This window comes from Peromyscus leucopus, chromosome 11, assembly GCF_004664715.2.
Source record: "Peromyscus leucopus breed LL Stock chromosome 11, UCI_PerLeu_2.1, whole genome shotgun sequence".
NCBI classification, from domain to species: domain Eukaryota; kingdom Metazoa; phylum Chordata; class Mammalia; order Rodentia; family Cricetidae; genus Peromyscus; species Peromyscus leucopus.
In genome coordinates this window covers 66119510-66137909 of record NC_051072.1, presented here as the reverse complement: position 1 = coordinate 66137909, position 18400 = coordinate 66119510, and the positions used below count along the sequence as shown (strand labels likewise).

The window sequence follows — 18400 nt, the reverse complement described above, 5'->3', positions numbered from 1 at the left end:
TATAAGTGGATATTAGCTGTAAAGTAAAGGATAATCATCCACAGACCCAGAGAGGCTAAGCAACAAAGAAGGTTCAAGGGAGGACACATGAATCTCCCTGGAAAGAGAAAATAGGATTGATTATTAAGGTCGACTGGAGGCTCATGGGGATGGGAACAAGAGGGATCAGGTGTGAGGTTATGGCGGGAGAGAGTTCTGGGAGAGACAACTGGAAGGGGGCCGCAAACCTAGTGCAATGGAAACTCCCTGGAATCTATGAGGGTGACCTAGTGGAGACTCCTAGTAATGAGGCATATGGAACCCGAACCGGCCATCTTCTGTAACCAGGCAAGTGATCTGGGACACCAATCCAGCCACAAAAACTTAGACCTATAAGTTTCCTGCCTGCAAGATGTGCTGGGGTAAAAGTGGCACAGAACTTGTGGGAGTGGCCAACCAATGATTGACCCAGCTTGAGACCCATGCCGTGAGAGGGAGCCCACCCCAACACTGCCTGGAGCACCAAGAACCAGAGGTTGGATGGCCCAGAGACCTAGGATAGAACCAAATATGACCAGATAAAAAGTCGATGAAATGATGCCTAATAATATTCTGCTATGCTTGTACAGAGAAGCCTAGCATAATCGTCATCAGAGAGGCTCCATCCAGCAACTGAGAGGAGCAGATGCAGAGACCCATACCCAAATACTGGGTGGAGCTCAGGGAATCCTTCTGAAGAGGGAAAGGAAGGATTGTGGGAGTCTGCGGGGTCAAGGACATCACAAGAAAACCCACAGAATCAACTAACCTGGGCTCGTAGCAGCTCACAGAGACTGAACTGACATCCAGGGAGCCTGCAAGGGTCTGACCTGGGCCCTCTGCACACGTTATGGTTTTATAACTTGGTGTTCTTGCGGGCCTCCCAACAGTGGGAGTGGGAGCTGTCTCTGACTCTTTTGCCTGCTCTTGGGATACTGTTCCTCAAACTGGGTTACCCTGTCCAGCCTAACCATGAGGGGAGGTGTCTAGTCTTCTTGAAACATGCCATGCCATGTGTGATTGACGTCCCTGGCAGGCCTGCCCTTTTCTGAAGGGAAATGGAGGAGGAGCGGATCTGAGGAGAGGGGTGGTTTTGAGAGACGGCAAGGAGAGGAGGGAAGGGAAACTGTAGTCAGGAATGTATGAGAGAAGAATAATGTTTTAAAGTAATACATCAAAATTCTCCATTGGAAAAAAAGAAGAAAGAGAAACACTAGGTGCGAGGAGTCACAAGTGAAGGCTGAATAACTGAGGTCCCCAAGTCTTAAGAAGATAGAACTCGGAGGGGTAAGGGCAAAGAGATTAAGTTCTGTTTAGCGGATAGATGGTTCTCATGCTTAGATATTTAATGAAAAATGATATAGCAGAGCATAGACAAAGTTATCATTTATTTATATCATTTAAATTTTTGTTTGCATAGATTAACAGTGTTTCAATTTTCACACACTTAACAATCTTAACATTGTATTGTATCCAGTTTTAACTTTCCTTATCCAAATATACGTACCAAAATGCATTCGTCTTTCCTTCTTCCACTGCTTTGTCTACGGGCTCCAGAGAAAAAACCCCATTTGGGTCATCATTGGCTTCGATTATGACTGTGGCTATTCCATATTGATAAACTACAGTGTCACCTAAATTAAACACAAAAAAGTCAAAGTAATTTAACAAAGAAGCTACCTCTAATTCAACGCAATGTTTAACATGCACTCATTTTATTCACTTAAATTTTAAGAAATATAAAACTAAAGATATAAAAGGCTAAGGAGATGGCTCAGGGTAAAGAGCATGCTGTATGTGTGTTTTGCATTCAGACCCACGCATCTGTGTAAAAGGCAGGAGCTTCTACAACTCCAGCTAGAAGGAGACCAGAGACTGCTGGATCCAAAGGGCCTGTTGGCCAGCCAACATGGCTGAAATGGTAGGAATGAGGTTCAGTGGGAGACTGCCTCATAAACATGAAGAGAAGGCCGGAGGACAACTCCTGGCAATATCTTCTGGCCTCCAATTGTGGATACATGGATGAGCACAGACACACATACACACCCAAAGTATTCATGTGTGTGCAGCTTTATTCCCACACCATGTACTGTAAAAGACACTAGAAATAGCAAAACATCAGTAGCCATAACCACACCCAATAACCAGATCTTATTTACTGAAAAATATTCTTAAAAGCAGGGCTTCCAAAAGAACTGACTGATTTCAGGACTGTGGCGGGAAAATAACACACTGAGCTTGAACAGCTTGGTGCGACGGGAGGTGGAGAAACGCTGGAAGGATGACACTAAGGACATGACCAAAGGCAAAAGGCCATGCTGAGTAGACTACCGCTAGCCACATCTGGATGAAGGTAACCACAAAAGCAAATGATGGCAATAAAACGAACCATATCACCAAACAGAACATGATTCTATTCCAATAAATGTCGAAAGCTTGAAAGAGTTTTTGAGTAATAAAACATCTAGATAATTTCAAGCTAACTAGCCACAAACATTTATTAATTACAATAAAAGGTAAACTTGGAGGTCATCACCTTAGTTGTACCAAAACAAATTTAATGAAGGGACAAAACCAAATCCTGACAAGAAGAAATTAGGCACACAGAATTACCCCTGTGATGTTATTAACCATGGATAAAAACACTTGCATCAAATAAAAAAGACCCATTAGGCAAACTCAGATGAGAAATATTCAAGTTTTTGGTTTTGCTGACATCATGAAAGTTAAATAAAAACTATGGAATTACTTCAGACTGAAAAGATTAGAGGGACATTAGCATTAAATGAAATGCATAATTCCACTAGGGGTAATTTTGCTACAAACACTGTTATTGGGAGAACTAAAGAAATCTGATGACCGAGGTGACAGTTTGTACTGGCATCATCTTCTTGATTTCAATGCCAGGCTTCATTTCAGGTGTAGAAACAATGTAGATAAACAGCCATGGGCAATTACCCCTGAAATCACGAGCCAAAATCTGTCCTCTAATAAGTTGATTTTCGCAGAATTGTATCACACGGAAATCTAATCTCCACTGCACAGTGACAGCCATCTTTCTCATCCCACCAGTCAAGAGAGCAAGAGAGCAACGCTTTTCCTCAGGAGCAGTTACAGATTATCGCAAAGGTCAGCCTGGCACAACTGCTCAGCAGAAGATGAAACCACAGAGCAGCCAGAACAGTATTTATTTACCTGTTGAATTGAAAAGGATTATATAAAAAGGTTCATCTGTTTCGGGGATTCCATCATCATTGACATAGACAGATACACTCTGCTCTCTGCTCCCAACCTCAAATACAAGGGTTTCTCCTTTCTCGACAGGAACAAAGTCTCCCTCTCTTCCCGAAGCCTCTCCATCCATGGTAGCATACTGGACAGTGCAAGTTACATCCACAGACCCATTTCTGAGTACTGTGAAGTTGGCAGTCTCACCCTCCTGGACCCTCAGGACACAAGGCTCTGAAATATACATAGAAAGGAAATACATGAGCCTATTCCACCCATGAGCACATTTTCAGATCTCTTATGCCTCCCTGCCATCAACAAGAAAAGTCTGTGATCTGTGGTTCCTCCGCTCTGCTCTGATCAAGGACCCTCTGACTACCCCCAGACTCAGTGTCCTTTCCAGGAAATGTCCACAGTACCCAGTGTCTCTAGCAGCTGATCTGTCATTAAATCTCATAAGATTTCTACTTTTTTTTTTTTACTTCTGTTTAATATGCTTCATGTTAAAGATAAGTTCCTTGAATATAGATCTCCTGCTTCATTTTTTCCAATGAGAGTTGGAAAAAGATAAGCACAAGCCTAACTCATTAACTACCTTCATTAGTACCTGAAGGCTAAGAATGGCAAGAGGCTCAAGGTGCTGCGGAATCAGCAATTTCACCCATATGCATCTTACAGAAGAGAGTTCAGAGAATTAAAAATCTGACTAAGTCTCGGGTACAAAACTAAAATTGCCTCAAGGGCAAAAGTTAGGGGTGGAGAAAGCAGTGAAATGGCAAAAATGGAGACTCCTTAATTACTGTGCCCATCACCCATCAGCTGCTGTAACAAGTGGCCACCCTTGAGAAGAACACAGCCATGAATCCGTCAGACACTATCAGGAAGTGACTGGGGAGGCACGCTCCTGTCTACCCAAAGCATAGGCAGCGCCATGGATTAAAAAGAAGAAGCAAGCAAAGTTTTCCAAGGAACTTCTCTTATTTCCATTGTGTTTCAGGAGGTCTTAAAAATAGAAAAGTTTGAACTCAAACAATGAAAGTCAATCATCAAATGAATCTGAAATTATATTTTGTTTTGTTTTGTTTTGTTTTTCTTTTTGTTTTTTTTTTTTTCAAGACAGGGTTCCTCTGTGTAGCTTTGAGCCTTTCCTGGAACTCACTTGTAGCCCAGGCTGACCTCAAACTCACAGAGATCCACCTGCCTCTGCCTCCCGAGTGCTGGGATTAAAGGCATATGCCACCACTGCTTGACCTGAAATTATATTTAAATAACATTGATTACACTATAAAAAATGTCCAGTTAATAATTCTTCTTAAACATATATATGTTGGGACTGGAGAGATACCCAGTAGTTTAGGGGACTTAAGGCTCTTGCAGAGGACCCAGGTTCGATTTCCAAGACCCATATGATGGCTCACAACCATCCTAACTCCTGTTGTAGGGACCCATTGTCCTCATATGGCCTCCACAGGCACCAGCCATGCACAGAGTACACGTATATTCATGCAGGTAAGATATACATACACAAAAAAATTAAATAAAAATGTCTTAAAACATATATACTATTTAGGAAGTATGTAAACTCACTCAAACAAGATAGCAATACCACCTGCAAAATAAATGGGGTCGTCATTCCTCAGGATCCTCAGGAAAGCCGTTGTTCTGTTCCCTATCTGAGCACCACTGGTGGCATTAAATAGGATGATGGTGAATTCTTCCAGCTCCTCTGGAATCTTCGGGAAAATGATACATACTTTCAGTCACGTAAGTCATACATGTAATTAGCATGCCTATTCATTTTTGAAAGCTCAGTTATTACTGTTAATATTCATTTTCATCTCTAAGGCAGAAGCTTCTTAAAACGTTCCCATAAAACTCAGATTCCCCTTAAATCATTTCAATATTCTTTCAAATAGCCATTTTATTGTGGCTAGCTATAAAGTACAAGGGAAACACATATATTTTGACTTAAGTAAGGAAAACATGGCTATGCCAGAGCTTACATTATTTCTTTAAGAAAACAGGAAAGAAATTAACTGTAAGGGAAAAACAGAACAGAAAAACAATGTAACAATTTTAACCCCTTCAGAACAGAGCACTGGCAGCTGCTAGGCATTAGCTCTCCACTGTGTCAGGAAGGTCCTGAGAAGATCCAAAGACATCCTTCTTCTGTGTCCTCTGAAGGTTGAGATTTCCCTTTCTTTGATTCTTATATCCCCCAGTGGATTCTAGTTCCCATTCACATTGTGTGAGCAAGTCTTCTCCCCATCCATTAACAGAAAAAAAAAAAGTGAGACTTTTGTCTGTTGGGGGACAGTCCTGAAGGAAAGGGGACATGCTTCACAGCTCTGCCCTGAGGAAGATCCTCTCCTCATCTTAGCAAAGTTCTTTGTCTTTCCTGTTGGGCTCTCAACCTGTGCCCAGTGTGGTGATGTTGAAGTACACAATGAGATGCCCAGAAGATGGCTCCTCTTCAAAGTACCCAAGGCAGACCTGCTGCTAAACATCCCCCAAGCCTGAATCTCTGGTATTTGATACATGATGGGGTTACTGACCTTCACCAACTTCAAGGATTTAAAAATACAAATGCCTTCAAGGGACACCCAAATTGCATTGCTTTCTCACTGCATATCCAGTCACAGTCATAATGAAGCTCTATTACAGTTTCATCACAAACTGTATCACCAGGTATTTAATTGCTTAATTTTAAAAAAGAATGAATGAGCTGTAAATTTAGAATGCTCACATGGCATTCAGAGAGTCTGGCCAACAGCACCACAAAAGACAAACCAACCAAACAACATGCACAAAGGTATGAGTCAACAATTACAAGGAGCCGAGTGAAGGGCTGTATGGGCAACACTTACTTCATCCGCCAGGGAGTAAACGGTGATAGTTTTTGAAGATTCCTGATCTCCAAAGGCAACAGTTCCTTGCACAGGAAACACATCTTGTGTAAAGTCTGGACTAACCATCCACGATACACTAACATCACCAAAGTTGCCTCGAGTTCGTATTACACCATAAACGGCTAGAAAATACATGCATGAACATAGGTTAAACTTCAAAATAAGCAAAGGAACTTCTGAAACAAACAGAATAAAACACCTCTTCATCAACACTTGTTGGGAGGCCTTGCTGGCTGCTCAGAGGTTGCAGTCTATCATGGCCTGGCAGCTTTTTACAAAAGCGGGACAATATGGAGACTCCTTCCCCCTCAGTGAGACTTCCTGCTCTCTACCTGCCCTTACCTGGGGAATGTCCCCAGAGGACTGACCTTATCTGAAAGCTGTCTCTAAGCCTGGAAGCTGATGAATCTCTAGGGTGACCCTTGGCACAGTTGTCTGCCAGAAGCCTCCTTGCTGCACACAACTAAGACACGTGTCAGGAGCTCTGCCACAGGGCCATAGGAACCTGCTGCCACATACAAAGTCACTTAATGCAAATTAGGGTTTGTCCCCAGGCTCCCCAACCCTATATAGTTCCTATACTCTGGAATAAAGCTGAGCTGATTCACTGAGTCTCTCCTGGAGGGCTGACTCCAGGGTGTTCACATGCCATACAAGGATCTCCGTTGTTACTACTGCCCCTGTGTTCCCATGGACTGATGGCCAACTGACCTCAAAGACAGAGGGGAACCCCACAGACACTTGCTTAGCAAACACTCCAAGGTTGACATAACTGTGTGTATGTGTGCGTGTGCGTGTGTGTGTGTGTGTGTGTGTGCATGTGTGTGTGTGCGTGTGTGTGTGTGTGTGTGTGTGTGTGTGTGTTTTGAGCCTGCACAATATTTTCCATTGCACTTTGGGATATTAAGAACCATTTGGCATAGAAATGGGATTGTCATCAATTATGTACAACTATTACAAAGTCTCACAAGTCGATCCACCAAAAGCATTTGCTGCAAGCTTGACTTGTACTTGACAGGCAGAGTGATTTTATTACCCAGACAATGCTTTTAAAATAAAAGAATTCTCGCCCCCTACACTTCAATAGTTTCTCAACAGTAACTCTTAGCTATAAGGTCCTCTCCATTCGACTTAACTTGACTTCTTCCCGCGTGTCTGAGCCATACTGTATTAGCTAAAATCAAACTGTAACTGGTCTTCAATATTAGCACAATGCTATGCAGGAAACGAAACAGCAACCCTGAATGTGAGTTTTAAAGATGTTTCCAAGTTGCATATAATGTCTGAGGCAGAATGGAAAAACTGACAACAGTTACTAAAGAAGTGAACTAAGGGGTAGTCAGAAGGGTCAGCGGCTAAGAGCACTTACTGTTCTTCCAGAGAACCAGGGTTCAGTTCTGACACCCACACGGGCCTCACCACTACTGATGTCTGGCCTCCATGGGCATCTGCACACATGTGGTGTACAAAAACTCACACAAGCACACACAAATTCACATATAAATAAAAATAATTTTTTATATAAGCTGAAAAGAGATTCGTGTCCTCTTCAGTGAACAGAAATAAAATACAGCAAACAAAATAATTTACCACTATAGAGATCCTCTCCTTTGCTTTCTCTTATCGACGTGGTCAAATCATCAGAAACAAACTCTATAATCCCATGAGGATGGTCATTTTTCAGAATCGTTACGTTGACAACTGTGGCACTTCCCAGCTTGCTTTCCCGTTCTCCGTGGCTGCTGAGGACCACCCAGTAGTGCTCATCCACCTGCAAAACACATGCTAAATTAGAGAAGGTGTAGAGCTGATGTTTTCACAGCAAACCGAATGTGTAAATGACTGACGATATCAATATATTCAACTTTTCAGGAATACACATTACACTAAAAAGACAAAAGAGCCGATGCTATTGCTGATTTTTAAAAATATTTGCCTACTAACTGAGAGACAAGAGACATAAGTATACAGTATACAAAAAAAAGAAAAAGAAACAATGTTACTATTCTAAGCTGGTAAAAACTCAAGACCTTTTCAGTGATGATCTAGTATTCATTTAAATGAGCAAGAGAAAAGGATAAAATTAATTTGGAAGCTGCATATGTATTGTAGTATAAACATAAATAGAGTACATCTGATTCTTCTAATATAAAACAATTTTATTTCTTTATAAAAAATAATTTTATGGCAAAACTTTACTTCAGAAGAGTTGTTGATATAGAGAATATAAAATAAAACTTACCATAAATGGAGAAAACTGATCACATAATCAGTCTCATATTTTTTTGTTTTGGGACAAGAGCACACTCCTGAAATTTAAATGAATCTTATTCTGCTTTTTAAGCTTCTTTTTAAGTTTTTCCAGACATTAACACTTACTCTTTCTTATGTCTTGCTACCAACGTTCAACATATTTCTATTCTCAATGTACTGATACTATCAACCTTCCCCATGAGCATAAGAGAAATTCAAAACCTGGTACCTCTGGCATGCCATCCAATCTCGAGAGCAAGGTGATCATGACATCGCGTTCCCCAGGTGTGAATTCCAGCACCCCTGTGTTCCCATAGAATTCGTTGCTCTCTCTGGGTTCTATGTGGTAGCGCAGGAACTGTTTCACAAGGGACCCCCTGGATCGAGTAATACGGAGCTCTACAGCATCTCCTTCCTTAAAAAGAAAAATCCACAAAAATTCAAATTCTTCTAGAACATTTTTCTGAAGTTATGAATACAGAGTGAAGTTTCACACTTACTTTTATAACATAGGGTCCTCTAGAATCATGAGCAAATTCAAAAACACCTCCAGGATCATCATTTTCCAAAATAATTAAGTCTCGGCTAGTGTATCCTGATTTCAGGACTTCACTGTCCACACTCACGCTGAAAAGTGAGAGGGGTAGAAGCACTCTGTTATTCTGAATTTTTCAAGCTTTGAAAAGGCCAACCGTATTTACAATTCTTCCAGATAATTAAAAAAGCAACTAAGGGTTAAACTTCAAAGCAAATTTACATGTATTAAATCACTTCACACCAAAACTGTTTACATTGGTAATACTTACTTACTGAAATATTTCTGAATTCTTTATATCTTTTTTTAGTTTGACTGGCCAAAACATTATGTAAGTACACAAAGAATAGAGAAGCCATATAAAGTATCAAATCCTATAAAATTGTATTGCAGTTTTAGAAAACTGTACTTTCTAATTAGTTGGATAATATTCTTAAACAACTTGGTAGCTGCTGCATTTTGCTTCTCCAATGTATGTGTTTTAAACCTTAAATTTTACTTACATGTGAATTTCCTTTAAGTCTCCTTAAATATGATTATGTTACTTGAATAAGGATATGTATTAATTAGATAACTACACACCACAAATGATCAAAACTAAATAAATAAACACAGTTATGTCAGACTTTTATGAATAATTTTTGTCTTTCAAGTGCTTTCTGTATGTTCCAGTCTTAACCTCAAACATTTTTTAGCAGAAAAAAAAAGGTAAAATATATTAGAATAAGAGGAATAAAGTGAATCTGAGAGGCTGATATGCTATAATAAACTTTGTGTGTGTGTGTGTGTGTGTGTGTGTGTGTGTGTGTGTGTGTGTATAAGTAATAGATAAACTTTTTTTTTTTTTTTTTTTTTTTTTGGTTTTTCGAGACAGGGTTTCTCTGTGTAGCTTTGGAGCCTGTCCTGGAACTCACTTTGTAGACCAGGCTGGACTCAAACTCACAGAGATCCGCCTGGCTCTGCCTCCCGAGTGCTGGGATTAAAGGCGTGCGCCACCACTGCCCGACGATAAACATTTTTTAATTTCTGTATTTTTGCTAGAGTATAATTAAGATGATCAAAGAGATGGCAGGCTCTGAGATTTGGAGTTAGCTCTCAGGAAGTCTTAGCCACATAATTTGGACTCAACCTCTCCACATGTCATTTCCTACTGAACAAAAAATGGAGTCATGATCTCAGCTCCAAATCACAATGAAACTAACAATCCATAAAAACATGCACAGGGCAGTGGTTTCTATGAGGCAAGGAACACGAACTAATGTGCTTCTGCTTTTGGAAATCACACAAACAATACCTAACATGTTAGTGACCACAGAGGAAGTAATCCAAACACCAGAACAGTTACTTGTTGTGTTGACAATGCCTCTATTTCATTTCAATAAATGTCATTAATTAAAATCCCTGTGTCCACATAAGCTAGGAGACAGAAAACCGGATGAAAAGCAAAGTATGTAAATCAATGCAGACAGTAAATAAGCAGTTATTTTTAGACTGCCTTAAAATATGCTACTCTAACATGGGATGCAAATTCTAAAAAATTCTCTGTAAAATACAGACATGAAAACAAGAAACCGCAAAGATATACTCAGAAAAGCCACTTATTTTATATTCTCTGTTGAATATGAGACTCACATGTAAACTACCGTGATTCTCTGGTGTAAACTATATGGAAAGTTAAAATTTAAAACTCTTCAAAATGTGGCAATACTCAGTTCTTCAGTGTTTCCTTAAATGTTTTAAATGCATTCATAATGCAAAACTGAGGACTGCAAATTTCAAACCATTCATAAAATCCCGTTGTCACTGGAGAACAAAACTGCACACAGACATGCACAACCAGGTGGACAGGCAGCGTTGCTCAGGACTAGTCATGCAGAACAGCAGCGTCATCATAAAATCGTCACTCACAGAAGAAAACACTGAATCTTCGAAACAAGGCATTATTCTGCACACTTACCCAAAATACACGACAAATCTTTCTGTTTCTACCCTGTCGACACAGAAAGAACTGTGGGAAGGGGAAGGGGAGGAGGCGAGCGTACCATTTGCTAAAATCTCGCTATGCAAAGCTTAGAGTGTAATGGTAAAATAAAGTTAAAGAAACCACACTTACCCTCCACCTCACCCTGACCGCATAGAGCTAGTCATTTGCACTTTATGGGAACTGTGCACATTGTATTCTCTGCTATTGACATATGCTAGCAGTCCCACTCAGGGAAGATGACCCCATGACCAGCAAGCATGTCAAGACCCATTCAAGACATTCTTCCTGGCACCCTCCAGAGTGCAGATGCCTGCAAGTGTTGTACACTTCAGAGGCCACAGCAGCTGAGCACATTTCATTCAGCCCTACTTATAATTACTTACTCACTTTAATTAGGTTTGGGGGGGAAAAAAACTTCCATCCTCAGATCTAAAGCCAGCTGCAATTTGCATTAAAAATCATCAAAACTTTGGAGCAGAGAAATCTATGCCTTTCAATGTTGGCAGAAAAAAATGTGTTCAAGGAGTCACAAGACATCGTCACTTTTAATTGCAATTTTATATCAGAAAATCTGAACACTTTTCCATGTTCCCAGTGTACTTCATCTTCAAATAACCTTAAAAGGTACACACCAAAATAAATAGTTCTCAAGTTCAGATTTTAAAGTATAATATATCATGTATAAATAGAGAGTTATGTACCATATAATTATTTTCATGAAATAAAATGGCAAAAAAAAAAATGCTTGTAATTGCAAAGTACTAAACAAGAGAGTACTTTAAATAGGTATTATATTGAAGTTACTTTTAATTGTTTAGTATCAGGTCAACTTTTGTTTATATTTAGTTCAAATATAAAGTACTTGAATTTGACCGTAAGAGAAAACTGTGACATGCATCCTAATAACACATTCATATTTTTGTTGTGATATAACATACTAACATTTGTTCATTCATTATTTTGCTTAAGTTTGGTTAAGACTTTGCAAAAGTAAAGGGAGATTTCTTTGACAAAATCACTTTCAAATGATAAATCTCATTCTCATTTATTTATCTAAACATTTCTTTGGATGTAAGAATATAATTAGCCTATTCTTGTTTGCACACTAGTTACTAACTGAATTGACATTTTAGTGTACATTTTGACGGATTTGCTCTATTTTAAAAGTACCACAATATTAAAATAAAATAAAATAAAATAAAAGGAGCCCTATGATTAGCTCTTCCCTGTGTGGAAAGAAAGGAAAAGAAAAAAGCTTTGGAAAATTAAAGTTAATTCATTTCAATTGTTCATGTTACATTTGAAAGACTATCAAGGAGAGTCACTAGATTTGCAGATTTGCAGAGGTATACATAATCCCAATTATTCTTTAAACATCTAGTTGAGGTCAGCCAAGCTAACAAGACTTCTATCAAGTCCCACAGGTTCAGTTAGCTTGAATATTCCTTACAACTGCCCATTGACTTCATTGTGCTCAGATATAAATTATTGAAATGGTCCATGAAAAAAAAAAAGAATTTCCAATTTAGATTCCATTGAATTTTGCTAACTTTTATCAAATGAAACAGTTTTCTACAAATCTATAACATATTAAGATGGTGTCATTTAAACTGTGGGTTTTGGCTTTGGGGATTTATTGTTGTTTTACTTTTGTGGAGGAAGAAAATAAACATGTGATCTGAAGATAACAAAATGAACAGTGGTGTCTCAATAGATCTGCTCTCTATAGTCTACATTCTGTTGATTCACTTTAAAAACTGTACCATACAAGGAGGTGCACACCTTTAATCCCAGCACTTTAATCTCCAGAGGCAGGTGGATCTCTGTGAGTCCAAGTCCAGGCCTGGTCAGAGTTCCAGACCAGGCCCATCACTTCGCCTCCCACACACCAAAAGGTGTAAGAACTGACAGTCAGATAGAAAAAGATCACATGACTAGCTTTCACTGCTTCACTCATGAAGAACATGTTATAAAATGCCTCAAAGTCAGTCCTAAATCTCACTGTTTATAACTATGAATTGTGCAATGTTCTCTAGCCACAGAGTCATAGGTTAGTGTGGTTTTGCTTTCTAACATTATTGTCACCGATTAATCAGACTTCATTTCCTCTTTAGAAGGTATTTTCTGAATTTTCTAAATAAGTAAATAAATAACCAAACAAACAAATAAATAAATAAAACATAACAAAGCCCTTAGAGATTGTAGTACCTTCTGAGAAATGCTGAGTAATTTCTTATTATGATGGCTGAAAGTTTAACACATGAATTCATGTGATTTTTTAATCTATAAAAATAATAATTATTTACTACTTAAATACCAGGCAAAGAGAATGAAGGTCAATCTCGTCTTTTGAAGCACTTAATAAAGATATGATCTTCCCTCTCTTGGAAGTCAAGAATGGAAACTGAGTGTGTGACCCAACATTTCCAATGGCTTGCTGCTGCCCTCATGAGCAGAGCCACATGACTGACTATCCTTCACACGTTTCAGCTACTCCCCATCACTCCAGCTACTCCCCATCACTGTCAGCTACTCCCCACCACTGTCAGCTACTCTACATAACTCTCTACAAAATGCTCCCTCAAAGCAAAACAGAAGGGGAAGGGTCACAAAATATATATAAAAATCTTCATAGTCCAAGAAAAGCCCATCCATATACAACAGAAACATTTGACAATAACACTTCCCCATAGTTTTCACAACTTACGGAGAAATTAATTAAAACAAAGTCAAATCACTAATCAAACAAAAGTTAGTATTTCTGCCATGAGTTATTACCTGTCTAAGGAAAGGGTGAGAGTTTCATTCAGTTCTGGGATGTCATCACCTTTCACAGTAATGTTGATTGTTGTGTCACTTTGCCCAGATAAAAACACAACAGAGCCATTAAAGGGACCTGTGTCATCCACAGTCACTGCTTTTGAATTAAAGCCAGAGGGCTTCAAACTCCAGTAGACAGTAGCCTGGCCATCAGTTCCATCTCGATGTAGGGGGATGTATACCTTATTTTAAAAAAGAAAAAGAAGAAAAACAAGACTTAGCTAAAATGTATGCTCATGAGTAACACGAACTTTCCATGCTCAAGCAAGTGTCCTTTGCTGACCAAGTGTACTCCATATAAAGAAAGAAGCATCAGGAGGCATTGTAAACACAACTGAAGTAGCAGGAAAATAATTTTAGATACTTTTTTACATTTTTACTAATCAAATTTATCTACAATATAAACCACACCAAAAACTGTGGCTTTGGAATTATCTTAATAAAAGGCAAATATATTAGAAAGATAAGGAATAAGGAAAGAGGAAGAGAAGAGAAAGAAACAGAGAGGAAGTGGGGAGGGTCGAGGGTGCACACCTCCTGGGAGGAAAAGAGAGAGCGAGAAGGGCGGGGCCTTTCCCCCAAAGAGGCGGGTCAGAATACTAACATAGGTTTCCAAGGGGCGGGTCAGAATATTAACACTCAGCATTTCACAACTTTACCACCATCATAACTGGTATCAACCATCAGATTCAGAGCTACCTCTGAGTCCTCAGTTCTACCTGAGGTTAACACACAGAACGGTTAGAGGATAAATCGCAAAGCTATTTGTGTTTCTACAATATGACCACTACAAACTAGATTCATAATTGACTATCAAACGTCATGACACTGTGTAAAACCAATCACATTTAAACAATCTACTCTCACCATGAGCAATTAATTCTATTCTTTTCTTTAAATTTTTTAATTGAAATCATATTACATCCCCTCCTGTCCTCCCTCTTCCTCTCTTCAGTCACTACCACCTACTCTTTCTAGAAACCCTCCCATGCCACCCTCTCTCAAGTTGATAGCCTCTCTATTACTAAATTTGTTACATACATATATAAACACAACCTCTCAAGAATAGTAAAAATTTTAGCAAAACCAGACACTTGTCAGTTGTTGATTCTAAATAGCATGTATCCTATAACTCTACATGCTAGCCCTATTTAAAAAAAAAAAGTCTTTACGTTTCTCAGACACATTAGGACACATCAATAAGTAAATGCATACTCACCACTTCAGCAGTAGAACCTTTGGGTTCGTGCAAAATAATTGGAAGATTGCTAAGAAAGCCAATTTCTCCATTTGCAATGGCTGGGGTAACCAACAAAGAAATATTTCTAATTTTCCCAAATCTGGGGCTTACTGGTGGGATTGGGGGAAATATGTTCACCAACACCACCGCTTCCAACTATAAAACACAAGCAAAAACAAGAGATAGGATAGTTATTAAATTATTAGTTAAAAAATACCAGCATGGCATGTCTACATAGATAGTCACAAGTCACCAGTAAATCAGAACTTCAAGACCTGCCCCCGCACCAACCCTCCAACACCTCCTGAAGTGACTCCCAGAGTCCAGTCTCTTCTGATTCTCAGTATGATGACTAGGTAGAGTTCTCCCTGGGTTCTTTACTTGTAACTTCATCCTATATTTTTAATAACATCTGAATATCTCCCTCAAACTCCAAGTCCTTATAACCAGTCACTAGTGAGCATCTCACAGATGTCACACAAACATTTTACAGACAGACTGTTCAAATAGAAATCACTATCATTGTTCCAGGAACTACCCACCACCACCTTTTTGTGTATCACCACCTGTTTTTCCACCTTCTCACATAGCCAACTTCATTGATGTTTTAAAAGTCAAATGTAAAGTATCTCTCCCCATTTTCTGCCTGGTTTCCATCGACTCATGTATCCAGTCGGCCACCTACTACCTTTCTCTGCCAGCCTGAAGTCAGTGCAAGACCATTCAGAACTCCAACCATACCCAGAGCAACCTAATGCTTAAAGAAATGCAGTGCACATACAGCACACTATTAGTCTCCCAGGAGTTGATGAAGATGGTAGTCTCCTCACTATGAACCAAAGGCTGAGAGGCCCCCAAATGGATCAGGCCCTCTGAATAGGTGAGGCAGTTGATTGGCTTGATCTGTTTGGGAGGCATCTAGGCAGTGGTACCAGGTCCTGGGCTCATTGCATGAGTTAGCTGTTTGAAACCTGGGACTTATGCAGGGACGCTTGGCTCAATCTGGGAGGAGGGGACTGGACCTGCCTGGACTGAGTCTACCAGGTTGATCCCAGTCCTCGGGGGAGACCTTGATCTGGAGGAGTTGGGAATTGGGGGTGGGCTGGGGGGAAGGGTAGGGGGGGCAGGAAGGGAGAGAACAAGGGAATCTGTGGCTATTATGTAGAACTGAATAGTATTGTAAAATAAATAATAATTTAAAAAAATAAACAAAAAGAATGGCCCTCCCTTCATCATCGCACAATTTAAAGTATACGCCCTTAAAAACCAGCTAAATGTCCCCTCTTCCCTACGAAGATCTCTTGGGATTCTCCAGTTGTTTTGGCCACCTCCTTTGGAAGCTCTACCGCTCTCATAACACTTCTAATGTAACTACAAACTTCACACGTCATTAGTTCATCATTTCACATCTCAGATTTCTGCTTGTTAGGGATCTTAAAGGATCTATGTCCTTGTCAGCATGTTCCCCATACACAACACAAATCTGAAATGCCGCAGCTACTCAATAAGCATTTATAATTCATCCCTCCAGGACAAACAGCTCTGTAGGGGTCACTGATACACTGCAACTTTCATCATCTACATATGGAACTTTATCAGTCCATACTGTTCAATGGAGGGAGTTAGTCATTGCAGGACTATAAAAAAAACAGGGCTTTTAGGTCACATGAGACTTTCAACTTCACAAAGCATTTCAAATCTCCTCCTCTGCAAAGCTTTGAAATGTTGACATGATGTCACTAAGAAACCACAGCAGAGATTTGTGGTTTGTATGACTTTTCCAGAAATGGACGGGACTGGGCTGTTCTCCCACAACTGGAATACTTTGTGACAGACAACATAACATCCCAAAGAGCCAATTTAATGCATCATTTAAATGTCATACTTTTTGTTGAGAAAGACAGAAAGAAGTCAGCATTTAGTAAGTACTCATTTGAAGAAAAATAAAAAGAAATTAGAGTACAAATTCTCCCCATTACTGATATACAAACTAAGCCAATTAAACAGTTTGATTCTTTAGTAAACTACATTAACTTTATAAAATAAACTGTAAGACAAATATGTAGTTAAAACCATTTGCATGTACTTTTATTCTCAGAGAACATGAACACATGTACACAGTCATATATATCTATATTCTTAGAAAATAGCAGGGCTGGAGAGATGGCTCAGTGGTTAAGAGCACTGCTGCTCTTCCAAAGGACCCGGGTTCAATTCCCAGCACCCACATAGCAGCTCACAACTGTCTGTAACTCCTGTTCCAGGGAATCCAATGCCCTCACACAGACATACCTGCAGGCAAAACACCAATATACATAAAATAAAAATAAGTCAATAATAAAAAACTTCTCTACCAGGGCTATATTTAAAAAAAAGAAAATAGCACAAAAAAATAACATAGACACATCTGAATGAAATGTTAGGATAAGAGGTTACATTGGTTAGAGGTAAAGAGGTATCTGAAATCTCCAGTCATGTGAAAGTAGTCATCTGTGAATACACATTCATTCCCAGCTGTTCACAGATCTCTAGGCTGCTGGAACTGTCTAAAACAATGGTTCTCAACCTGTGGGTCATGGCCCCATTAGCAATCTCTCTCTCTGAACAATGGCAAAATTACAGTTATGAAGTAGCAATGAAATAATTTTATGGTTAGGGGTCACCACAACATGAGGGACTGTAACAAAGTGCTGCAGCATCAGGAAGGTTGAGAACCACTGGTCTAAAGTATCAAAGGAAGAAAATATACTTTTTTACTCAAAACTTCCTATAAAGAAAAAGTAGTAAGTCATTTTACCTACTTTTATTAGAAGGTCATACAATTAATTCTAGTGCTTGTACTTGTGAAAACTAAAAGGAAAGATATAAAAGATGATGAAAAAAGATCATTCAAGAACTGATCAAATAAGAAATGCCAATTTTAGTGCCTTGCCTTTGCTGCTCTGGTTCCTTAGACATCTGCAAAATGAAGGTGTTCCCTGCATTCATAAGGGGCCATGTTCGCCTTCACATATCCGCTATTGACAGGACATGCCTTCCTAATGTTGTGCCCCAGGACACCTTGGCTGAAGGGTTCAAAGCATGAGAAGAGCATGCTTCTGGTTCCCCTTCCTGTAGTTCCATCAGCTTTCCATGCAGTACAATGCTGCACACCTGTCTTAGTTAGGCTTTCCATTGCTGTGAAGAGACACCATGACCATGGCAGCTCTTCTAGGGGAAAACTTTTCATTGTGGTGGTGGCTTACACTTCAGAGGTTTCGTCCATTATCATCATGGTGGGACATGGTGGCGTGCAGGCAGACATGGTGCTGGAGAGGTACCTGAGAGTTCATCTTGCAGGCAACAGAACGTGGTCTGTGTGTCACCCTGAGAGAAGCCTGAGCAAGAGACCTCAAAGCCTGTCCCAACAGGCT

The 18400-nt window shown here is 39.6% G+C and overlaps 1 protein-coding gene across 1 annotated transcript in view; it reads right to left on the bottom strand.

Annotated features, from left to right (window-relative positions):
• Adgrv1 (adhesion G protein-coupled receptor V1) overlaps window positions 1–18400 on the bottom strand; it is a 508750-nt gene that overhangs the window by 469401 nt on the left and 20949 nt on the right. The window contains 9 exon segments of the mRNA XM_037209551.1: window positions 1526–1652; window positions 3214–3480; window positions 4856–4979; window positions 6114–6277; window positions 7746–7926; window positions 8638–8823; window positions 8909–9035; window positions 13706–13929; window positions 14967–15143. Of these exon segments, the coding sequence (XP_037065446.1) occupies window positions 1526–1652; window positions 3214–3480; window positions 4856–4979; window positions 6114–6277; window positions 7746–7926; window positions 8638–8823; window positions 8909–9035; window positions 13706–13929; window positions 14967–15143 (1577 nt within the window).